Genomic DNA, 23,624 nt, shown 5'->3' with positions numbered 1-23,624 from the left:
CGTCAAGAGGAAAGGAGCTGTGCTACAGCACTGTAATTTGTGATATTTGTCCCTAGTTCAGAGGAATGGCAGTACATATTTTAATTGATTTTGGAAACCTTGTTTAGAGAGCAATGGGACAATAAAAGCAATTAGATCTTATTCTTACTCTAATCGCACTGTGAAGTTGTAGGCAAGTCAACTGAAACTTAACTGTGGATGAGCATTTTTATAACAAACCAACCTGTTACATACTATTGCTCAAAACATTATATTCTTGATCTTCTTTAATGAAGCCAGTTACTATTGCTCAAAACATTCTATTCCAGATCTTCTCAAATGTAATGGTAGATATTTTAGTCTTCTAACAATGCACATACCTAAATCTTCCCTAATCTGTACATAACAATCAGTTCTTGAACAGAGGATCACAAATAGCATACCAGTAACACTTTTCTGCAGGAATCTTAATCCAGTCAACAATCCTTTCCCCAAGGGAATATACCTGCCTGGAGAACTGACATGCAAAACTACAGGGGAGGAAAAAAAACCAAAACAAAAAACCCCAACAAACTCCTGGCACTTCTTCATGCAAATCAAGCTAAGAGAACATACATGTCTTCACAACTGAGTACCTATATTTCTTAATTTATTTCCTACAAATAAAAATTGAAAGCAGGACTGAATTAAGAAGAAAACACACACCTAAGAGCAGAGAACAAAATTCCACACATAAGAGAAATTAACATGAGATATGCTCTGCATATCTCACTCAAGTGATACAGTGATACCCTGTCATAACCCCTTTATATCAGCATCTTGCCTACCCAGGAAGGATTAGATACCAATTGCCTCTCTAAGCAAAAGATTACAGAATATAGCCAAATTAAAAATGACATCACAGCTTGCAACTTACAGGCACTGGAGATACCCTTTTTCTTCTAACACCTGGTGATTCAGATTTAACTGTCCTAGAGGATGATGAAGAAGAGCTACTAGGAGAAGGACTACGTCTTCCTTTCTGTGTAGGTGAAGAAGCAAAGCTTTGTCCTTCAGCCCGAGGCTCTAGAGAGAGTTTGTTCATTTCCGATCCATCTCCTTTCCCAGGGATAGGTTTCACCACCTTGCAGGAATTAAACCATGTGTCAGAATTATGAATTGATCATTTTATATTAAAGAAAAACAAATTAATCAAAACTTGTTTTGCTAGCATTATAATAATTAAGCCATTATTTAGACATTCAAAGTTTGCATAAGCTCCTATTAGATGTTAATATTAGAACCTGGGGAAATCTTGTTAATCTATACACAACACAAAAGCAAGAACCTTTTTTCCTGTCCATTTGTGCCACTTATGTTAGAGTTGTGGCAGCAACTGATTTGATTCTCAAAGTGCTTCTGTAATTGTCATTCACGGTATCTCAGAAGACAGCAATTCTCCCATTTAGATAGTAGGAGCCAAAAGAATTTTTTTTTTCCTACAGGCATCGTCTGCTTTTTTAAGAGCTATAACCTTGGATCCATCTGTTACATACAGTAAATATCAGTTGATAAATACTAGGATTGCTATTTCTACAGCACAATATGAACGCTTGCTGCAAAGTAAAATTACTTTAAACCTGGAGGCAATACAACAAAATTAAGGTGTGCTATGCCCTATAAGAACCACAGCCAGCTTTTCTGCCTGCAATACAAGTAAAACAGCTACACCGCACCTGGTATCTGAGCTAATCACTGTGCACAGCGCTGTACTACCTGAATAGACACATGTGCTCAAGAAGAGTGAGCACATACACTTCTAATACAGTGCTTTGTTGCATAAACACTGAATTTTGACACTGAGATATGGAATATTTCAAGATAACTTTCAGCCGCCTGCCCCTTAGACCTACATAATGCATGAGAAGAGTAAGACCCCATGGAATCGAATTAAAAGCAGTCACAGCAGGCAGAATTAGTTTTAGTTCTACATTTCTCTATGTCTTAGAGGCTCAACTCAAAGCCAGAGGGAAGCTCCAAGTAACACTTCAGATTAACGGAGCAGACCTCTCCTAGAAAGTTGCAGAGATCTCTTTGATTTAGGCAAAAAAAAAAAAAAAAAAAAAAAAAAAGGGGGCTTTCCCTGCTCAGGGTATGAGGAGGAAAGAGACATCCAGCCTCAGAGCCTTTCTACCTGATGATTTGGACTGCATCCACAATGCTATTTTAGACTGAAGCATTTAACTCATCCAGCTGAAGCTGTTCTACTATCCAGAAACGCATTTCAGTTTCAGCAGGCTACAGGGAGAAGAGGACAACGAGGAGGTTGTAGCCTAGCAGTTAGGCACTGCCCAAGAGAGGAAAGACCTGCATTTACAGCCTTGATCCAAGCACTGCTTGTTTTACTTTAAGAAGTCACCATATTGAATGTATACTTCTTGCAAACCTCAACTTTTCAGAAACCTTTGTTGTTGTTTTAATATATACTGCTATCTGGTTATGAAAATGAACAGGATAAAGGAAAAGTATGAAAAGCAATGCAGGGTTTTTTTTCTTCCTACTGATTACTATAATGCTTTTTTTCTTTCCTGGAAGGTCAGAATGCAAATTCATGTGCCTATGGACAAATTACAGTTATCAGTTGCTAGTGCTTGAAAAAGTTTAAATGTAAAATGGTAGTAATTGAGAATCTGGAGCATCAAAAGTTGTATTAAAAAAAACCCCAGAAACCTCAAGGGAAATGGGCTGAGCAGGGAACCATAATTTCAAGCTATGCAGTAACCAAGATGCATTTAAAATTTTTTTCAATTAAGAGCTGTTTTGTGTTATTTAAGGTATGGCTTTTTTGGTGCACTTTTAAGTATTTTCAGTGTTCTTATGACAGAAAGTTACCAACATAACCCTTATTTCTTTTCTAGAAAAGCTGCCCCCAAACACTTGTTTACTGCATCCAATGATCTTAGCTGTAAATTAGCACTCCCGTCAAGTGTTACACAGGAGTCACATTGACCAATGCAACTACATTTATATGTAACTAATTGCTATTAATTAACCAGCATTATACTGAATATGCTAATGTTAGAATCACAACTGTGTTTAATAAGTTTTCAGTTTGATCTGTCTGAAATTTCTTAAAATTACTTCTGAGCCATTTATACAAAAGCATTACACAAAACGGCTAATAGGAATACTCTGGCACCCAAATTTTAGCAAAGTTGAGACTTATGTGAAAGAGTAACTCAGATTTGATTTTTCTGGTTCTAATAAGCTTGCAGTTTGCATATTTGTCCTGGTTTCGGCTGGGATAAGAGTTAATTTTCTTCCTAGTAGCTGGCATAGTGCTGTGTTTTGGATTTAGGATGAGAATAATGCTGATAACACACTGATGTTTTTAGTTGTTGCTAAGTAGTGCTTATGCTAGTCAAGGACTTTTCAGCTTCCCATGCTCTGCCAGGTGCACAAGAAGCTGGGAGGGGGCACAGCCAGGACAGCAGACCCAAACTGGCCAAAGGGGTATTCCGTACCATATGATGTCATGCTGAACAAAAAACTGGGGAGGTTGGCCAGGGGGGCGCAGCCACTGCTTGGGAACTGGCTGGGCATCAGTCAGCAGGTGGTGAGGAATTGCATTGTGCATCACTTGTTTTGTATATTCTTTTATCATTATTATTATTTTCCCTTCCTTTTCTATCCTATTAATCTGTCTTTATCTCAACCCACGAGTTTTACCTTTTCTCTGATTCTCTCCCCCATCCCACTGGGGAGGGGGGAAGGGAGCAAACGGCTGTGTGGTGTTTAGCTGCCTGCTGGGTTAAACCATGACAATATTCATCTAGCAAAAAAAAATCCACACACGTTAAACATATAGAAAACTTTAATTTAACATTTTCAAAGTAAGGAAATGCAAAGTTATGAAACCCTCAAGAATGAAGGGAGTACAAAGCACTACAGTGTAGTTTTACACTCAAACATAAGTTTTTATCTAACAAACAAGAGCTACTTTTGCTGTTGACATTAGAGGGCAGTGTTGCCATGGCAGTATTTTATACTATACAATCAGCAGCACAGCAATAGGCTTTTTTTTTTTTTAAATAAAGCTTAATAAATGCATACACTTCAGAAAGTCAGCCACAGTTTCCTGTTAAACAGCTCATTAAAAAAAAAAACAAATGAACGAAAGGATCACAATTAAGAGTCCACAAATTGTTAGCAAGAAAGAGGTTTCTAAAAGAAAGAAATTTAAGGGATTTTTATTTGTAATAGTTGTCACAGATATCACCCTTACTTCTGTGCCACTTACCACAGGGCCTCTCCTGCTTCTTCTTTCCAGCCATTCATGCTTCCAGGCTGGCATACACGTTGCCTTGAGTTTCTCCCTGATCACATGCTCTTCTGGGCGGTCATCCATCTTCTGCAACCCCCTGAAGGTTTCTCTATTCTCCATGTCACGGCTACAGGAAAAAAAAAAAATTATAGTCATAGATACAATTATTTTTAGTTAAGGTATAATACTATAGCATTCTTAAGCTTTGTGCCATCCTGTTCTCCCTCTCCTTACAATGCAGCTACTAAAACATTACTTCCAACTGACTGCAGCAAGCATTTCAAGAGTTACGACTAATTTGCTAATCTGAAGTTCGCAGCGTACCTGTTTTGAGGGTTATTTCTTTAAAATGTGTGTATGGCTTTTAACATTGGACACCCAGTAAAGAGGAATGTCTTGGCAAATATTAAACCAATACAAAAATTACCCTGTGTGTCATGTCATTCTCCAAAAGTTTCAGAAGTGTTGTGATGGTTCATGCATGCATTGGCAATTCAAAGCTTGCAATCTACATTTTAAAACAACTTACAAAATGAATATAAATTAACGGTGAAAAGTTTCCACCTTCATGGGATGCACAAGCATGAAACTATGTGTTGTGCCTCTTCCTATACATGAACTCTTCCTCAAAAAAAGAGGACTTGTAAACTAATAGACAGTATGTTTAAACTAGACACAGAAATAATGAAAGTAAGGCTAGTGTCCTTGAGAACTGCTTTCTGAGTGATGACTCAAAAGCCCTTCAAGTCAGCTATAATTATAGCAAAACTCACAGCAAGTTCATATCTGTAAAATGAAAGTATAATCCATCTGGGCTTGTGCTTTTTTGACCTACAGCAAGGTAGTTGCCTGTGATTGCTGGCAACCACAAAGCAGCAAAAAATGTCAGACACTGAAAAACAAATATGAACAGTCTGGAAGATTTCCTGATTCTGTTGAACTATCTGCTAAACCACATTCTTAAGCAGCAGTACATGATCCCCTTCCATCTTCTTGAAGTTAGCAGTCTCTAAAAATAAGCAAGCTTGATTAAGCCAACTCTCAGAATAAAATTTTGTTTCAAAAATAAAGTCACAACTTAAAGTGGAAGATAAGGCTATATAATAATTTAGTTACAATTTACATCTGCTGCTTTCATACATGCAGTCTTCAACTTCTAAAACATTTAGCTATTCAGTTAAAGCTACATTTATGTATTGTATGATTACCTACAACATATTCCCTACAACATTCACTGCAATAAGATGTCAAAATTACAATGCCTATCAGCAATGTATTACTAAAGTACATTTATCACAAATCCCTACTTAGAAAAATAAGAAGTTTTCACTGGTCAGAAGGAGGAGTCATTATTTTTTTTTCTCTCATTGTAGACAAAGGAAACAAAGTATTCTGAGACAGGAACTAACTATTCCTGTTCAGTGCTGAAAGGTAATAAGCAGATGGATACTGTAAACAAAATTAATTTTCTTTCAAACAACATCTAAACCTACTGTTAATAACCAAATTTAGACACTCAGAACTGTGTCTAGCAATTAAAGACTTAAATGTTTATAAAAAGAAAAACAATCCACCTAAAAATGAGTGTTTTTTCAGAGGTTAAGCATTAATGCTTGCTTAACTTGAAAACTAATGCAAGTGACAAGTTATTTTTGTCCCAACACTGAATTTCATACTATTACTTTCTAGAAAGAGACAAAAAGTAGTGACTCTTCATGAAACAGACATTACAGCAGCAGGTAGAGTCCAAATGGAGAACGTGCCTGTCGGGGTTTAGACCCAGCCAGCAACTAAGCTCCACGCAGCCGCTCGCTCACTCCCCCTACCCCGATGGGATGGGGGAGAGAATCGGAGGAGTAAGAGTGAGAAACACTCCTGGGGTGAGATAAGAACAGTTTAATAATTGAAATAAAGTAAAATAGTAATGATAACAATAACAATATAAAAATGATAGTAATAATAATAATATACAAAGCAAGTGATGCACAATGCAATTGCTCACCACCCACCGACCAATACCCAGACAGTTCCCGAGCAGTGATCGCTGCTCCCCGGCCAACCCCCCCCAGTTTATATACTGAGCATGATGTCACATGGTATGGAATAGCCCTTTGGTCAGTTTGGATCAATTATTCTGGCTGTGACCCCCTCCCAGCTTCTTGTGCACCTGGCAGAGCATGGGAAGCTGAAAAAGTCCTTGACTAGCATAAGCAATACTTAGCAACAACTAAAACATCAGTGTGTTATCAGCATTCTTCTCATTTTAAATCCAAAACACAGCACTATGCCTGCTACTAGGAAGAAAATTAACTCTATGCCAGCTGAAACTAGGACAGTATCCACCCCTTATTCTATACCATCTACATCATGCACAGGTCCTCCCCTTTCCAATGTGTTCTAATTAATCACCACCACTTTCCCTATCTTGATATATACACACAGATATCATTCCCTTAGTCTATGGGCCATCCCTCTAGAACGTCCACTGAGTTCATTTAGTCCATGACTTTGGGTTCCATCTGTCATCACAGTCTTTCAGAGCAGGAGAGGTGGTGTGCAATGTTGGATTGTTGCATGCTGAAGGCAGTCCTCATGCCAACATCGTTTCATCAAAGTTCATTTTCATTAAGCTAGGCAATTCTCACTGTAATACCACTGATGTGGCATATAACAACCATAACATACAGTATTATAGACTTAACATTAAAATACTATATTATTATATTAACATTATACTATATTATTATATTAACATACAGTTAAGAGATAACATACAGTAAGAGATAACATACAGTATTATATAGCAAATAATATCATACAATTCAGTTCATTGACTATTTTCACCCAAAATCAAATCCCCTTGAGGTACACAATGGACTTCCCCATCCTTTCGCATCACCCACCAAGTGCACGCAGGTCCTTGAGCAGAAGCAACCCCACGAATGGGTTTGCCTTTGCCAGAGGGGGAAGTCACCCAGACTGTCTTCCCCAGCATATTTCTTATGTGCACTACAGGGGCTTTATCTCCTTCTACAGTATGTAAAAGTTCTGATTGGGCAGGGCCAGCTCAATTGGCAGATCCCCTAGTGTTGACTAACCAGGTGGCCTTTGCTAAATCTGTATCCCAATGTTTGAATGTCCCACCACCCATTGCTCTCAGGGTAGTCTTTAACAGTCCATTGTATCATTCGATTTTCCCGGAGGCTGGTGCATGGTAAGGGATGTGATACACCCACTCAATGCTGTGCTCTTTGGCCCAGGTGTCTATGAGGTTGTTTCGGAAATGAGTCCCGTTGTCTGACTTGATTCTTTCTGGGGTGCCATGTCGCCACAAGACTTGGTTTTAAAGGCCCAGGATGGTGTTCCGGGCGGGGGCATGGGGCACGGGATATGTTTCCAGCCATCCGGTGGTTGCTTCCACCATGGTGAGCACATAGCGCTTCCCTTGGTGGGTTTGTGGGAGTGTGATATAATCAACCTGCCAGGCCTCCCCATATTTATATTTCAGCCATTGTTCACTATACCCGAGGGGCTTGAATTGCTTGGCTTGCTTGATTGCAGGGCAGGCTTCACATTCATGAATAACCTGTGCGATACTGTCCAGAGTTAAGTCCACCTCTCGATCACGAGCCCATCTATACGTTGCATCCCTTCCTTGATGGCCTGAGGTGTTATGGGCCCACCAAGCTATAAATAATTCACCCTTATGTTGCCAGTCCAAATCCACCTGAGCCACTTCAATCTTAGCAGCCTGATCCACCTGCTGGTTGTTTTGATGTTCTTCAGTGGCCTGACTCCTGGGTACGTGAGCATCTACGTGACGAACTTTTACAACCAGGTTCTCTACCCGGGCAGCAATATCTTACCACAATGCGGCAGCACAGACGGGTTTGCCTCTGCACTGCCAGTTGCTTTGCTTCCATTGCTGCAACCACCCCCACAGGGCATTTGCCACCATCCATGAGTCAGTGTAGAGATAAAGGACTGGCCACTTTTCTCGTTCAGCAATATCTAAAGCCAGCTGGATGGCTTTCACCTCTGCAAACTGACTCGACTCCCCTTTTCCTTCAGCATTTTCTGCAACTTGTCGTATAGGACTCCATACAGCAGCTTTCCCCCTCCGATGCTTTCCCACAAGACGACAGGACCCATCAGTGAACAGGGCATATTGCTTTTCATTTTCTGGCAATTTATTATACAGTGGGGCCCCTTCAGCACATGTCACCTCCTCCTCTGACGATATTCTGAAGTTTTTGACTTCTGGCAAGCCCATGATCACTTCCAAGATTCCTGGGCGACTGGGGTTTCCTATTCAAGCCCATTGTGTGATCAGTGCGACCAACTTACTCCACGTAGCATCAGTTGCATGATGTGTACAGGGGACCCTCCCTTTGAACATTCAGCCCAGCACTGGCAGTCGGGGTGCCAGCAGGAGCTCTGCTTCAGTACCAACCACTTCCGAAGCAGCTTAAGCCCCTTCATATGCTGCCAATATCTCTTTCTCAGTTGTAGTATAGCGGGCCTCGGATCCTCTGTATCCCCGACTCCAAAACCCTAGGGGTCGACCTCGAGTCTCCCCTGGGGCTTTCTGCCAGGGGCTCCAGGTAGGGCCATTCTCCCTGGCTGCGGTGTAGAGCACATTTTTTACATCTTGCCCTGCCCGGACTGGCCCAAAGGCTACTGCATGAACATTTAATTTGTTCAAAGGCTTGTTGCTACTCAGGGCCCCATTTGAAATCGTTCTTCTTCCAGGTCACTTGATAGAGAGGGCTTACGATCTGGCTGTAATTTGGAATATGCATTCTCCAAAAACCCACAACGCCTAAGAAAGCTTGTGTTTCCTTTTTGCTAGTTGGTGGGGACATAGCTGTTATTTTGTTGGTCACACCCATTGGGATCTGACGACGTCCATCTTGCCATTTTATTCCTAGAAATTGGATCTCCTGTGCAGGTCCCTTGACCTTACTCTGTTTTATGGCAAAACCAGCCTTCAGAAGGATTTGGACTATTTTCTTTCCCTTCTCAAAAACGTCTTCTGCTGTGTTGCCCCACACAATGATGTCATCAATGTACTGCAGATGTTCTGGAGCTTCACCCTGTTCCAGTGCCGTCTGGATCAGTCCATGGCAAATGGTGGGGCTGTGCTTCCACCCCTGGGGCAGTCGGTTCCAGGTGCACTGAACACCCCTCCAAGTGAAAGCAAACTGGGGCCTGCACTCTGCTGCCAAAGGGATGGAGAAAAACACATTAGCAATGTCAATTGTGGCATACCACTTGGCCGCCTTTGACTCCAATTCGCATTAAGGTTTTAGCATGTCTTGCATGACAGAATTTCGTGGTGGTGTGACTTTGTTCAGGCCACGATAGTCCACTGTTAGTCTCCACTCCCCATTAGACTTTCGCACTGGCCATATGGGACTGTTAAAGGGTGAGCGAGTCTTGCTGATCACTCTTTGGCTCTCCAGGCGACAAATCAGCTTATGGATGGGACTCAGGGAGTCTCAGTTGGTGTGATATTGCTGCCGGTGCACTGTTGTGGTAGCGATCGGCACCTGTTGTTCTTCGACCCCCAGCAACCCCACAACAGAAGGGTCCTCTAAGAGACCGGGCAAGGTGGACAGCTGTTTAATTTCCTCCATCTCCAAGGCGGCTATACCAAAAGCCCACCGGTACCCTTTTGGGTCCTTGAAATACCCTCTCCTGAGGTAATCTATGCCACGTTAGCTGTTGGGATCCCCCTGTCCCTCCAGAAATACAAATGGGTTCTGCCCCTGTATAGCTTGATGGCATTATGGTACACTGTGCACCGGTGTCCACTAGAGCCTTATACTCCTGTGGGTCTGACGTTCCAGGCCATCGAATCCACACAGTCCAGGAAACCCGATTGTCTCTTTCCTCCACCTGGCTGGAGGCAGGGCCCCTCTAACACTGGTCATAGTATTCCTTGTTCACTCCTTGTAAATGTGAATCAAAAGTCCCTTGGTTAAGATCGGAAGTAAAATTAGCCCTCTTATTCTGTCTCGGGAACTGCTCACTGGAAACTGGAGCTGCAATTTTCCTGGGAGAACCGCCTTTTCTAATAGTTTTTCCTTGCAACTCACGCACCCGTGCCTCTAGGGTCAAGGTGGATTTTCCATCCCACTTCCTCATGTCCTCTCTGTGATCACGCAGGTAAAACCACAGGGTGCCCCATGGTGTTTATCCTCTATATCCTCTCTCTTGAGCATAAGGACGTTGACTCCTAATGGCTGAGATACTGGTCCATACAGGTGGGGAGTAGGACAGATCCTCTCTGAGTTGTTGGAACTCTTGGCACAGTTTTTCAGACAGTCTTTCCACAGCTGAGACACAGGCCCGTAGGGAGGAAGAGAGAATTTCTTCGTATTCCCGGAGTCGGCCAGCCACTTCATCCACAGTCAGTGCCTCGTCATCTTTCCAGGTCAATATTGCCAACGAGTTGGCATACGATGCTGGTGCACTCTGTCCTAGGTACTTGCCCATACTATCCCACGCACCCTGCCACTCATAACTATCCAGTCTTGGGGTAGATCTCTGGATGATATTCTTAAATTGCTTACTGACCTTTATCGCAACCGAAACAATATTCCCAAGAAGTATCAATAGAAGTATCTTAACTGCCCAGTGGTGTTCAAGATACTGAAAAGTTGTTGTAATGAAGGAGGAAACATCATAGAAGAAGGTAGCAAACGTGCCATTCTGTATTTCCTCCACAACAAGCCTATCGGAGTAAGAAGTATAATTGCTAACTCTCTCCATGAGGTAGTACCCGAAGTACAGTAGTGACTTCTGTATGAAACCCAAATACCAAAGAATGCTCAAGGTCAGGGTTTTGATAAACCAACCCCCCCCAGTTTATATACTGAACATGATGTCACATGGTATGGAATAGCCCTTTGGCCAGTTTGGATCAATTATTCTGGCTGTGCCCCCTCCCAGCTTCTTGTGCACCTGGCAGAGCATGGGAAGATGAAAAGTCCTTGACTAGCATAAGCAGTACTTAGCAAAAACTAAAACATCAGTGTGTTATCAGCATTCTTCTCCTACTAAATCCAAAACACAGCACTATGCCTGCTAGTAGGAAGAAAATTAACTCTATCCCAGCCGAAACCAGGACAGTGCCTAAAAGCTTAAAATAGGGGAAAAAAAACCTATTGTCTAAAAAGGGCTGATTTTACATTTTTTCCTCAGTCAAAAAAATCAGTTCAAAGACAAAAAATCTTCATCTGCATAAGAACAGTACAGCTCCAAAATAATATAGGTGCAAGTTAAAAATATAGTTACTCTTTTTATATTACTTATTCCATGGCATGAACCATCTCAGCTGCATGAATACTTTGTATACAAGACAGAAAACATTATACCAGCAGTGAAAAAATCACACAGTATTTCATTTGTTCATATAACCATGATTAACTTCCCAACTGATACAAAAAAAAGTCTTTCAGAGACCCTTGGACTTGAATTCATGAACAATGCAATATGACAGTGGAGGCTTCACAATCTGTACTTGTTCTCTAAAAAGCAGAAACAACTGTCTTCCTGTCATGTGACAGCTAAACTGATCTACTCTTGCCTGCACAAAGAACTCTTGTGCTTTTCCTCCATGCAGATGGGAAAGACTGAGTCTGAAAGCTTTTGCTCAGTAAACCAGTTATCTTTTTGCAGAATTTAATTATTGTGTGTATTTTTACAGAACACAGTTTCTGAAGTGTTCAAAAAAATCTTCCTATTTTAACTCGAGCTTGGCTAAAAGTATAGTTAACTAAATATTCTTATACCATTGGATCTGTGGAAAAAAATATTTTTCCTGTGAATGCGCAAAGTTTCCTGCATACTGCAGGACATCCTCATTTTGTAGCCTAAACCTACAGGTTTTGTTTATTTTTTTTAAATCTAAAGCAAAGCCCCTCATCTATTCTAGTCAAGCTGAAGTTTGCCTACATAACAATAGCTGGGTTGCCAGTCCTCATATCACTGTACCTCAGCACACACACACAAAAAATAAACCCAGAGTGTATTCCACCAAGGACTTGATCCTGCTCTGATCCTGATCTTCATACAGCAAAAGCTATTCCTGAGTCAAGTTAAGGATGTGCTTAAGTGACTGCCATGTGGTACTTTATTTGAACAGCAATAACACAGCTAAGGAGCAGGCCACAAATAAGTCTCAGAATGTGCTAGCTTGGACCAGGGAGCCTGACATTTCTCTACATCCTGCCCATCTGCTTCACCAGGAAGCAAGGATTTTTGCTCTTAAATGTTTCAGCTTTTCATGAATCAAGCAAAAAGGATACAAGGCATTTGTTCCACATAAAATTTAACTTATAAACTACCCCCCCGCCAAAAAAAAAGGCAGCATCTTTTAAATTCTTTTTTATTATTAGTTTTAAACCATCAGACATCAGCTCCCATATAATTACTTGAGAAATTCAGAAGAAATGGATCCAAATTGTAATTCTAAAGTACTGAGCAAGCTCAACAGTGTGATGACTGTTTTTTAATGAAAAAGCATAATGGTCTGCACATTAATAATTGCACTGTTCACAATGAATTATTTGCTTCATGAACTATAAAACTAAATACACTAGAATAAATGTACTGCATGGAAACAGTCTAATGCAACATCTTGTGCAACACAGAAGGCAAAATTCTGTCCTTTGTTTCTGTGTCTTAATTTTGAAGACTTGCAAACAGTAATTGAACAGATTATTAACAACTGGTTCTCTATGGATTAATGATTCAATATTTTGACACAAGGTATGCAATACACGTTATTTAGTAAACTACTCTGAAATACACAAGCAAGTTTTACTCCTGAATGGCTCAGTGAATTTAACCATAGAACAGAATCATAGAATCGCTTAGGTTGGAAAAGACCTTTAAGATCATCCAGTCCAACCATTAACCTAACACTACCAAGTCCACCACTAAACCAGTTAAGGGTAGAGCAATAATTTCATGTTTCCTGGCTTGGTGGCTGGATTATTTTTTAATGAAAGCAAAAACTAGGAATCATTAAGGTTGGAAAGGACCTCTAAGATCATCAGTCCAACCATCAACCCAATACCACCATGCCTACTAAACCATGTCCCTAAGCGCCACATCTACACATCTTCTAAATACCTCCAGGGATGGTGACTACACGACCTCTCTGGGCAGCCTGTTCCAATGCTTGACTACCCTTTCCGTGAAGAAATTTTTCCTAATATCCAACCTAAACCTCCCCTGGCGCAGCTTGAGCCCATTTCTTCTTGTCCTATCGCTAGTTACTTGGGAGAAGAGACCAACACCCACCTCACTACAACCTCCTTTCAGGTAGTTGTAGGGAACAATAAGGTCTCCCCTCAGCCTCCTCTTCTCCAGACTAAACAACCCCAGTTCCCTCAGCCGCTCCTCATAAGACTTGTGCTCCAGACCCTTCACCAGCTTTGTTGCTCTTCTCTGAACACGCTCCAGCACCTCGATGTCCTTCTGGTACTGAGGGGCCCAAAACTGGACACAGTATTCCAGGTGAGGCCTCACCACTGCCCAGTAGAGGGGGACAATCACTTCCCTAGTCCTGCTGGCCATGTTATTCCTGATACAAGCCAGGATGCTGTTGGCCTTTCTTGGCCACCTGGGCACACTGCTGGCTCATATTCAGCTGGCTGTTGACCAACACCCCCAGGTCCTTTTCCACCAGGCAGCTTTCCAGCCACTCTTCCCCAAGCCTGTAGCGTTGCATGGGATTGTTGTGACCCAAGTGCAGGACCCGGCACTTGGCCTTGTTGAACCTCATACAGCTGGCCTCAGCCCATTGAACCAGCCTGTCCAGATCCCTCTGCAGGGCCATCCTACCCTCCAGCAGATCGACACTCCCACCCAACTTGGTGTCATCTGCAAACTTACTGAGGGTGCACTCAATCCCCTCATCCAGATCGTTGATAAAGATATTAAACAAGACTGGCCCCAAAACAGAGCCCTGGGGAACACCGCTCGTGACCGGTCGCCAACTGGACTTAACTCCATTCACCACTACTCTCTGGGCTCGGCCACGCAGCCGGTTTTTTACCCAGCGAAGGGTACGCCTGTCCAAGCCATGAGCTGCCAGCTTCCCAAGGAGAATGCTGTGGGAGACGGTGTCAATGGCTTTACTAAAGTCCAGCTAGATGACATCCACAGCTTTTCTTTCATCTACCAGGCGGGTCACCAGGTCATAGAAGGAGATCAGGTTGGTCAAGCAGGACCTGCCTTTCATGAACCCATGCTGGCTGGGGCCGATCCCCTGGTTGACCTGCACATGCCTGTTGAGCGCACTCAAGATGAACTGCTCCATAATCTTCCCCGGCTTCGAGGTCAGGCTGACAGGCCTGTAGTTCCCCGGATCCTCCTTCCAGCCCTTCTTGTAGATGGGCATCACATTTGCAAGCCTCCAGTCATCAGGGACCTCCCCTGTTAACCAGGACTGCTGATAGATGATGGAGAGTGTCTTGGCAAGCTCCTCTGCCAGCTCACTCAATACTCTTGGGCGGATCCCATCTGGCCCCATAGTCTTGTGAGTGTCCAGGTGGTGTAGCAGTTCGTTAACTGCTTCCTTCTGGATTATGGGGCCTTCATTCTGCTCCCTGTCCCTGTCTTCCAGCTCAGGGGGCTGAATACCCTGGGGATAACTGGTCTGGCTATTAAAGAGAGAGGCAAAGGCGGCATTAAGTACCTCAGCCTTTTCCTCATCCTTGGTGGCTGTCCTGGTTTCGGCTGGGATAGAGTTAATTTTCTTCCTAGCAGCAGGCATAGTGCTGTGTTTTGGATTTAGTAGGAGAAGAATGTTGATAACATGCTGATGTTTTTAGTTGTTGCTGAGTACTGCTTATGCTAGTCAAGGACTTTTTCAGCTTCCCATGCTCTGCCAGGCGCACAAGAAACTGGGAGGGAGCACAGCCAGAATAATTGATCCAAACTGACCAAAGGGCTATTCCATACCATATGACGTCATGCTCAGTATATAAACTGGGGGGGTTGGCCGGGGAGCAGGGACCGCTGCTCGGGAACTGTCTGGGTATCGGTCGTCGGGTGGTGAGCAATTGCATTGTGCATCACTTGCTTTGTATATTATTATTACTATTATTATTATTATATTGTTATTATTATTATTTTACTTTATTTTATTTCAATTATTAAACTATTCTTATCTCAACCCAGGAGTGTTTCTCACTCTTACTCCTCCGATTCTCTCCCCCATCCCATCAGGGTAGGGGGAGTGAGCGAGCGGCTGCGTGGTACTGAGTTGCTGGCTGGGACTAAACCACGACAGTCCTTTTTGGCGCCCAACGTGGGGCACGAAGGGTTTGAGATAAGAACAGATTAACTAGAGTGTATTAAGGAATCTGTTAACAGTTGCCGGTCATGATATTAGTTCATCTGATCTGTACCATGTTCTTTTCTTGGCTGTGCATGTTAAAGCTTGGTGTTGGTCTGTGCATTGCGCTATGCTCTGTAGTGATTAAGGACGTTTTGATTGGGAGGTTCCTTATCAAAATCCTGACCTTGAGCATGGTTTTGTATCTGGGTTTTATACACAAGTCATTACTGTACTTCGGGTACCACCTCATGGAGAGAGTTAGCAATTATACCTTTCCCTCGGAGACGTTTGTTGTGGAGGAACTACAGAATGGCACCTTCATTACCTTATTCTATAATGCTTCCTCCCTCATTACAGAAAGTTTTCAGTATTTTGAACATCCCTGGGCAGTTAAGATACTTCTATTGATACTTCTTGGGAATATTGTTTTGGTTTTGACAAAGGTTAGTAAGCAATTTAAGAATATCATCCAGAGATCTGCCCCAAGGCTGGAGAGTTATGAGTGGCAGGGTGTGTGGGATCGTATGTGCAAGTACCTAGGGCAGTGGGGACCTCCAGTGTTTTGGAACTTCACCCCTGAACAAGTGCAGAATCCTGAAGAACTAGTAAAGTATTTGGAAGAAGTATGTTCTCACCCTGGCAACTCCAAAGAGACACAACTCATTGCAACATGCTGGGGACTGGCCCATGCTTATAGAGCCCTGTTCAACACTATTCAGTACCCTCAAGGGAAAGAGAAGGTCTCTGGATCTGATGACAAAACAACAGGCACTGTGGCTACTCCAACCACAGCCATGAGCACTGTGGCTACTCCAACCACAGCCACAAGCACTTCAACTACTCCAACACCCACCACAGGCACTGCGGCTACTCCAACACCCACCACAGGTACTGCAGCCACTCCAACCCCAGTGGCAGGCACTGCGGCTAAACCAGAGAACCAACCTGCGCCGGTATCAGTTGCCCCTATACAGAAGACAAAATACACGAGGAAATCAGTTCGTTTAGTAAGGGATGAAGATGAACCAGGGCCATCACGAGAACCAGAGGAGGAAGAACCCATAAATGAGATGGTGACCACTCGATCCCTATCCCTGAGTGAGCTGCGAGATATGCGAAAAGATTTCGGTCGTCATCCAGGCGAGCACATCATCACCTGGCTGCTCCGATGCTGGGATAACGGGGCCAGTAGCCTGGATTTAGAGGGTAGGGAAGCCAAGCAGCTGGGATCCCTTTCCAGGGAAGGGGGCATTGACAAAGCAATTGGAAAAGGGGCAAAACCGCTCAGCCTCTGGAGGCGACTTCTGTCAAGCGTGAAGGAAAGGTATCCCTTTAAGGAGGATGTTTTATACCGCCCAAGCAAATGGACCACCGTAGAGAAAGGTATCCAGTACCTGAGGGAATTAGGCGTGCTGGAGGTGATTTACAGTGACCTGAATGATGAACAGTTAACCAAAGACCCAGATGAAGTCAGGTGCACACAACCCATGTGGCGGAAGGTGGTACGGAGCGCACCAGCATCGTATTCCAACTCGTTGGCAATACTAGCCTGGAAAGACGACGAGGCACCAACGGTGGATGAAGTGGCTAGACAACTCCGGGACTACGAAGAAAAGCTCTCTTCCTCCCTACAGGCCTGTGTCTCGGCTGTGGAAAAACTGTCTGAAAAAATATGCCAAGAGTTCCAACAACTCAGAGAGGATCTGTCCTACTCCCCACCTGCACGGACCAGTGTCTCAGCCATTAGGAGTCAACGTCCCTATGCTCAAGAGAGAGGATATAGAGGATACACACCACGGGGCACCCTGTGGTTTTACCTGCGTGATTATGGAGAGGGCATGAGAAAGTGGGATGGAAAACCCACCTCAACCTTAGAGGCACGGGTGCGTGAGTTGCAAGGAAAAACTATTAGAAAAGGCGGTTCTCCCAGGAAAATTGCAGCTCCAGTTTCCAGTGAGCAGTTCCCGAGACAGAGTAAGAGGGCTAATTTTACTTCCGACCTTGATCAGGGGACTTTTGATTCACATTTACAGGAAGTGAACAGTTAGAGGGGCCCTGCCTCCAGCCAGGTGGAGGAAAGGGACAACCGGGTTTACTGGACTGTGTGGATTCGATGGCCTGGAACGTCAGACCCACAGGAGTATAAGGCTCTAGTGGACACTGGTGCACAGTGCACGCTAATGCCATCAAACTATAGAGGGGCAGAACCCATTTGTATTTCTGGAGTGACAGGGGGATCCCAACAGCTAACTGTACTGGAAGCTGAAGTGAGCCTAACTGGGAATGAGTGGCAAAAGCACCCCATTGTGACTGGCCCAGACGCTCCGTGCATCCTTGGCATAGACTACCTCAGGAGAGGGTATTTCAAGGACCCAAAAGGGTACTGGTGGGCTTTTGGTATAGCTGCTTTGGAGACAGAGGAAATGAAACAGTTGTCCACCTTGCCCGGTCTCTCAGAGGACCCTTCGATTGTAGGGTTGCTGAAGGTTGAGGAACAACAGGTGCCGATCGCTACCACAACTGTGCACAGGCGGCAATATCGCACCAACCGAGACTCCCTGATTCCCATCCATAACCTGATTCGTCGACTGGAGAGCCAAGGAGTGATCAGCAAGACTCGCTCACCCTTTAACAGTCCCATATGGCCAGTGCGAAAGTCTAATGGGGAGTGGAGACTAACAGTGGACTATCGTGGCCTGAACAAAGTTACACCGCCGCTGAGTGCTGCCGTGCCAGACATGCTAGAACTTCAATATGAACTGGAGTCAAAGGCAGCTAAGTGGTATGCCACAATTGATATTGCTAATGCATTTTTCTCCATCCCTTTGGCAGCAGAGTGCAGACCCCAGTTTGCTTTTACCTGGAGGGGTGTTCAGTACACCTGGAACCGACTGCCCCAGGGGTGGAAGCACAGCCCCACCATTTGCCATGGACTGATCCAGACAGCACTGGAACAGGGTGAAGCTCCAGAACATCTGCAGTACATTGATGACATCATTGTGTGGGGCAACACAGCAGAAGACGTTTTTGAGAAGGGAAAGAAAATAGTCCAAATCCTTCTGAAGGCTGGTTTTGCCATAAAACAGAGTAAGGTCAAGGGGCCTGCACAGGAGATCCAGTTTTTAGGAATAAAATGGCAAGATCGACGTCGTCAGATCCCAATGGATGTGATCAACAAAATAACAGCTATGTCCCCACCAACTAGCAAAAAGGAAACACAAGCTTTCTTAGGCGTTGTGGGGTTTTGGAGAATGCATATTCCAAATTACAGCCAGATCGTAAGCCCTCTCTATCAAGTGACCCGGAAGAAGAACGAATTCAAATGGGGCCCTGAGCAACAACAAGCCTTTGAACAAATTAAACGTGAGATAGTTCATGCAGTAGCCCTTGGGCCAGTCCGGGCAGGGCAGGATATTAAAAATGTGCTCTACACTGCAGCCGGGGAGAATGGCCCTACCTGGAGCCTCTGGCAGAAAGCCCCAGGGGAGACTCGAGGTCGACCCCTAGGGTTTTGGAGTCGGGGATACAGAGGATCCGAAGCCCGCTATACTCCAACTGAGAAGGAGATACTGGCAGCATATGAAGGGGTTAGAGCTGCTTCAGAAGTGGTTGGTACTGAAGCACAGCTCCTGCTGGCACCCCGACTGCCGGTGTTGGGCTGGATGTTCAAAGGGAGGGTCCCCTCTACACATCATGCAACTGATGCTACGTGGAGTAAGTGGGTTGCATTGATCACACAACGGGCTCGAATAGGAAACCCCAGTCGCCCAGGAATCTTGGAAGTGATCATGGACTGGCCAGAAGGAAAAAACCTTAGAATATCACCAGAGGAGGAGGTGACACGTGCTGATGAGGCCCCACTGTATAATAAATTGCCAGAAAATGAAAAGCAATATGCCCTGTTCACTGATGGGTCCTGTCGTCTTGTGGGAAAGCATCGGAGGTGGAAAGCTGCTGTATGGAGTCCTATACGACAAGTCGCAGAAACTGCTGAAGGAGAAGGGGAGTTGAGTCAGTTTGCAGAGGTGAAAGCCATCCAGCTGGCTTTAGATATTGCTGAATGAGAAAAGTGGCCAGTCCTTTATCTCTACACTGACTCATGGATGGTGGCAAATGCCCTGTGGGGGTGGCTGCAGCAATGGAAGCAGAGCAACTGGCAGCGCAGAGGCAAACCAATCTGGGCTGCCGCATTGTCGCAAGATATTGCTGCCCGGGTAGAGAACCTGGTTGTAAAAGTTCGTCATGTAGATGCTCATGTACCTAAGAGTCGGGCCACTGAAGAACATCAAAACAACCAGCAAGTAGATCAGGCTGCTAAGATTGAAGTGGCTCAGGTGGATTTGGACTGGCAACATAAGGGTGAATTATTTATAGCTCGGTGGGCCCATGACGCCTCAGGCCATCAAGGAAGGGATGCAACGTATAAATGGGCTCGTGATCGAGGGGTGGACTTAACTATGGACAATATTGCACAGGTTATTCATGAGTGTGAAACATGCGCTGCAATCAAGCAAGCCAAGCAGTTCAAGCCCCTCGGGTATAGTGAACGATGGCTGAAATATAAATATGGGGAGGCCTGGCAGATTGATTACATCACGCTCCCACAGACCCGCCAAGGCAAGCGCTATGTGCTCACCATGGTGGAAGCAACCACTGGATGGTTGGAAACATATCCCGTGCCCCATGCCACCGCCCGGAACACCATCCTGGGCCTTGAAAAGCAAGTCCTGTAGCGACATGGCACCCCAGAAAGAATTGAGTCAGACAACGGGACTCATTTCCGAAACAACCTCATAGACACCTGGGCCAAAGAGCATGGCATTGAGTGGGTGTATCACATCCCTTACCATGCACCAGCCTCCGGGAAAATTGAGCGATACAATGGGTTGTTAAAGACTACCCTGAGAGCAATGGGTGGTGGGACGTTTAAACATTGGGATACGCATTTAGCAAAAGCCACCTGGTTAGTCAACACCAGGGGATCTGCCAATCGAGCTGGCCCTGCCCAATCAAAACTTCTACGTACTGTAGAAGGAGATAAAGTTCCTGTAGTGCACATGAAAAATATGCTGGGGAAGACAGTCTGGGTTACTTCCCCCTCTGGCAAAGGCAAACCCATTCGTGGGATTGCTTTTGCTCAAGGACCTGGGTGCACTTGGTGGGTGATGCGAAAGGATGGGGAAGCCCAATGTGTACCTCAAGGGAATTTGATTTTGGGTGAAAATAGCTAATGAACTGAATTGTATGATATTAATTGCTTTATAATACTGTATGTTATCTCTTAACTGTATGTTATCTCTTAACTGCATGTTAATATAATAATATAGTAGGTTAATATTAAGTATATAATACTGTATATTATGATTGCTATATGCCACATCAATGGTATTGCAATAAGAATTGCCCAGCTTAATGAAAATGAACTTTGATGAAACCATGTTGGAATGAGAACTGACTTCAGCATGCAACAGTCCAACACTGCACACCACCTCTCCTGCTCTGAAAGACTGTGATGACAGATGGAACCCAATGTCATGGGCTAAATGAACTCAATGGACATTTTAGAGGGATGGGCCATAGACGAAGGGAATGATATCTGTGTGTATATCAAGATAGGGAAAGCGGTGGTGATTAATTGGAACACATTGGAAAGGGGAGGGCCTGTGCATGACGTAGATGGTATAGAATAAGGGGTGGATACTGTCCTGGTTTCAGCTGGGATAGAGTTAATTTTCTTCCTAGCAGCAGGCATAGTGCTGTGTTTTGGATTTAGTAGGAGAAGAATGTTGATAACATGCTGATGTTTTTAGTTGTTGCTGAGTACTGCTTATGCTAGTCAAGGACTTTTTCAGCTTCCCATGCTCTGCCAGGCGCACAAGAAACTGGGAGGGAGCACAGCCAGAATAGTTGATCCAAACTGACCAAAGGGCTATTCCATACCATATGACGTCATGCTCAGTATATAAACTGGGGGGGGTTGGCCGGGGAGCAGGGACCGCTGCTCGGGAACTGTCTGGGTATCGGTCGTCGGGTGGTGAGCAATTGCATTGTGCATCACTTGCTTTGTATATTATTATTACTATTATTATTATTATATTGTTATTATTATTATTTTACTTTATTTTATTTCAATTATTAAACTATTCTTATCTCAACCCAGGAGTGTTTCTCACTCTTACTCCTCCGATTCTCTCCCCCATCCCATCAGGGTAGGGGGAGTGAGCGAGCGGCTGCGTGGTACTGAGTTGCTGGCTGGGACTGAACCACGACAGTGGCAATGTTCCCCCCCCGCATCCAATAAAGGATGGAGATTCTCCTTGGCTCTCTTTTTGTTGTTAATGTATTTCTAAAAACATTTTTTATTATCTCTTACAACAGTGGCCAGACTGAGTTCTAGCTGGGCTTTTCCTTTCTAATTTTCTCTCTGCATGACCTAACAAGATCCCTGTACTCTTCTTGAGTTGCCTGCCCCTTCTTCCAAAGGTGGTAAACTCTCCTTTTTTCCCCTGAGTCCCAGCAAAAGCTCCCTGTTCAGCCAGGCCAGTCATCTTCCCCTCCGGTTCGTCTTATGGCACATGGGGACAGCCCGCTCCTGCACCATTAAGACTTCCTTCTTGAAGAAGGCCCAGCCTTCCTGGACCCCTTTGCCCATCAGGACTGCCTCCCAAGGGACTTTCCCAAACAGTGGCCTGAACAGGCCAAAGTCTGCCCTCCGGAAGTCCATGATAGTGGTTTTGCTGCCCCTCCTCCTTACATCACCAAGAATCAAAAACTCTATCATATCGTGGGCGCTAAGCCCAAGACGGCCTCTGACCACGACATCTCCCACAAGCCCTTCTCTGTTTGTGAACAGCAGGTCAAGCGAGGCACCTCCCCTGGTAGGCTCGCTTACCAGCTGCGTCAGAAAGTTATCCTCCACACACTCCAGGAACTTTTGAGATTGTTGCCTCTCTGCTGTGTTGTATTTCCAGCAGATGTCCGTGAAGTTGAAGTCCCCCACGAGAACAAGGGCTGGCGATTGCGAGACTTCTGCCAGCCGCTTGTAGAACGCTTCATCTACCTCTACATCCCGGTTGGGTGGTCTATACCAGACTCCCAGCAGGACGTCTGCCTTGTTGGCCTACCCCCTCATCCTTACCCATAAGCACTCGACCTTAACATCACCACTGTCGAGCTCTATACAGTCAAAACCCTCCCTAACATACAGAGCCACCCCACCGCCTCTCCTTCCTTGCCTATCCCTTCTGAAGAGCTTATAGCCATCCAGTGCAGCACTCCAGTCATGAGAGTCATCCCACCACGTTTCTGTGATGGCGACTATGTCATAGCTATCCTGCTGCACAATGGCTTCCAGCTCCTCCTGTTTGTTGCCCATGCTATGTGCATTGGTGTAGATGCACTTGAGATGGGCTATCGATTTCACCCCCAACGTTGCCATGCCACCTTCAGGTTCCTCTCTAGTGAGCCTGGTTATATCCCGTTCCCCCTTCAAACCTAGTTTAAAGCCCTCTCAATGAGCCCTGCCAACTCATGGGCGAGAATCCTTTTCCCCTTTGGAGACAGCTGATCTCCATCTGCTGCCAGCAGGCCCGGTGCCATGTAAACCTCCCCATGATCGAAAAAACCGAAATTCCACTGATGGCACCATCCTCTGAGCCACCTGTTAATCAGATGAGTTTTCCTGGTCCTTTCAGCATTCTTCCCTGCCATTGATGGGATAGAGGAAAACACTACCTGTGCTCCCAATCCTGCAACCAATTGCCCCAATGCCCTGAAGTCCCTTTTGATTGCTTTGGGACTTCTCTCTGCAACCTCATCACTGCCAACCTGTACAACCAGCAGTGGGTAATAATTGGAGGGCCTTACCAGATCGGGGAGTTTCTTAGTAACATCCCTAACCCAGGCCTCAGGGAGGCAGTAGACTTCCCTGTGGGATGGGTCTGGATGGCATATTGGGCCCTCTGTTCTCCACAGGACGGAATC

At 44.6% G+C, this 23,624-nt stretch overlaps 1 protein-coding gene across 1 annotated transcript in view; it reads right to left on the bottom strand.

The window, feature by feature from the left end:
• LOC142596476 (mitogen-activated protein kinase kinase kinase 1-like) overlaps nt 1–23,624 on the bottom strand; it is a 91,616-nt gene that overhangs the window by 20,542 nt on the left and 47,450 nt on the right. The window contains exons 2-3 of the mRNA XM_075725596.1: nt 4,259–4,409; nt 896–1,102 (exon numbers count right to left, since the gene is read on the bottom strand). Of these exons, the coding sequence (XP_075581711.1) occupies nt 896–1,102; nt 4,259–4,409 (358 nt within the window). The remainder of the gene's footprint in view (nt 1–895; nt 1,103–4,258; nt 4,410–23,624) is intronic.

The sequence above is a fragment of the Pelecanus crispus genome, chromosome W (assembly GCF_030463565.1).
Source record: "Pelecanus crispus isolate bPelCri1 chromosome W, bPelCri1.pri, whole genome shotgun sequence".
NCBI lineage: Eukaryota > Metazoa > Chordata > Aves > Pelecaniformes > Pelecanidae > Pelecanus > Pelecanus crispus.
The sequence above is the reverse complement of the archived record's forward strand: the minus strand, read 5'-3'. Positions and strand labels throughout refer to the sequence as shown.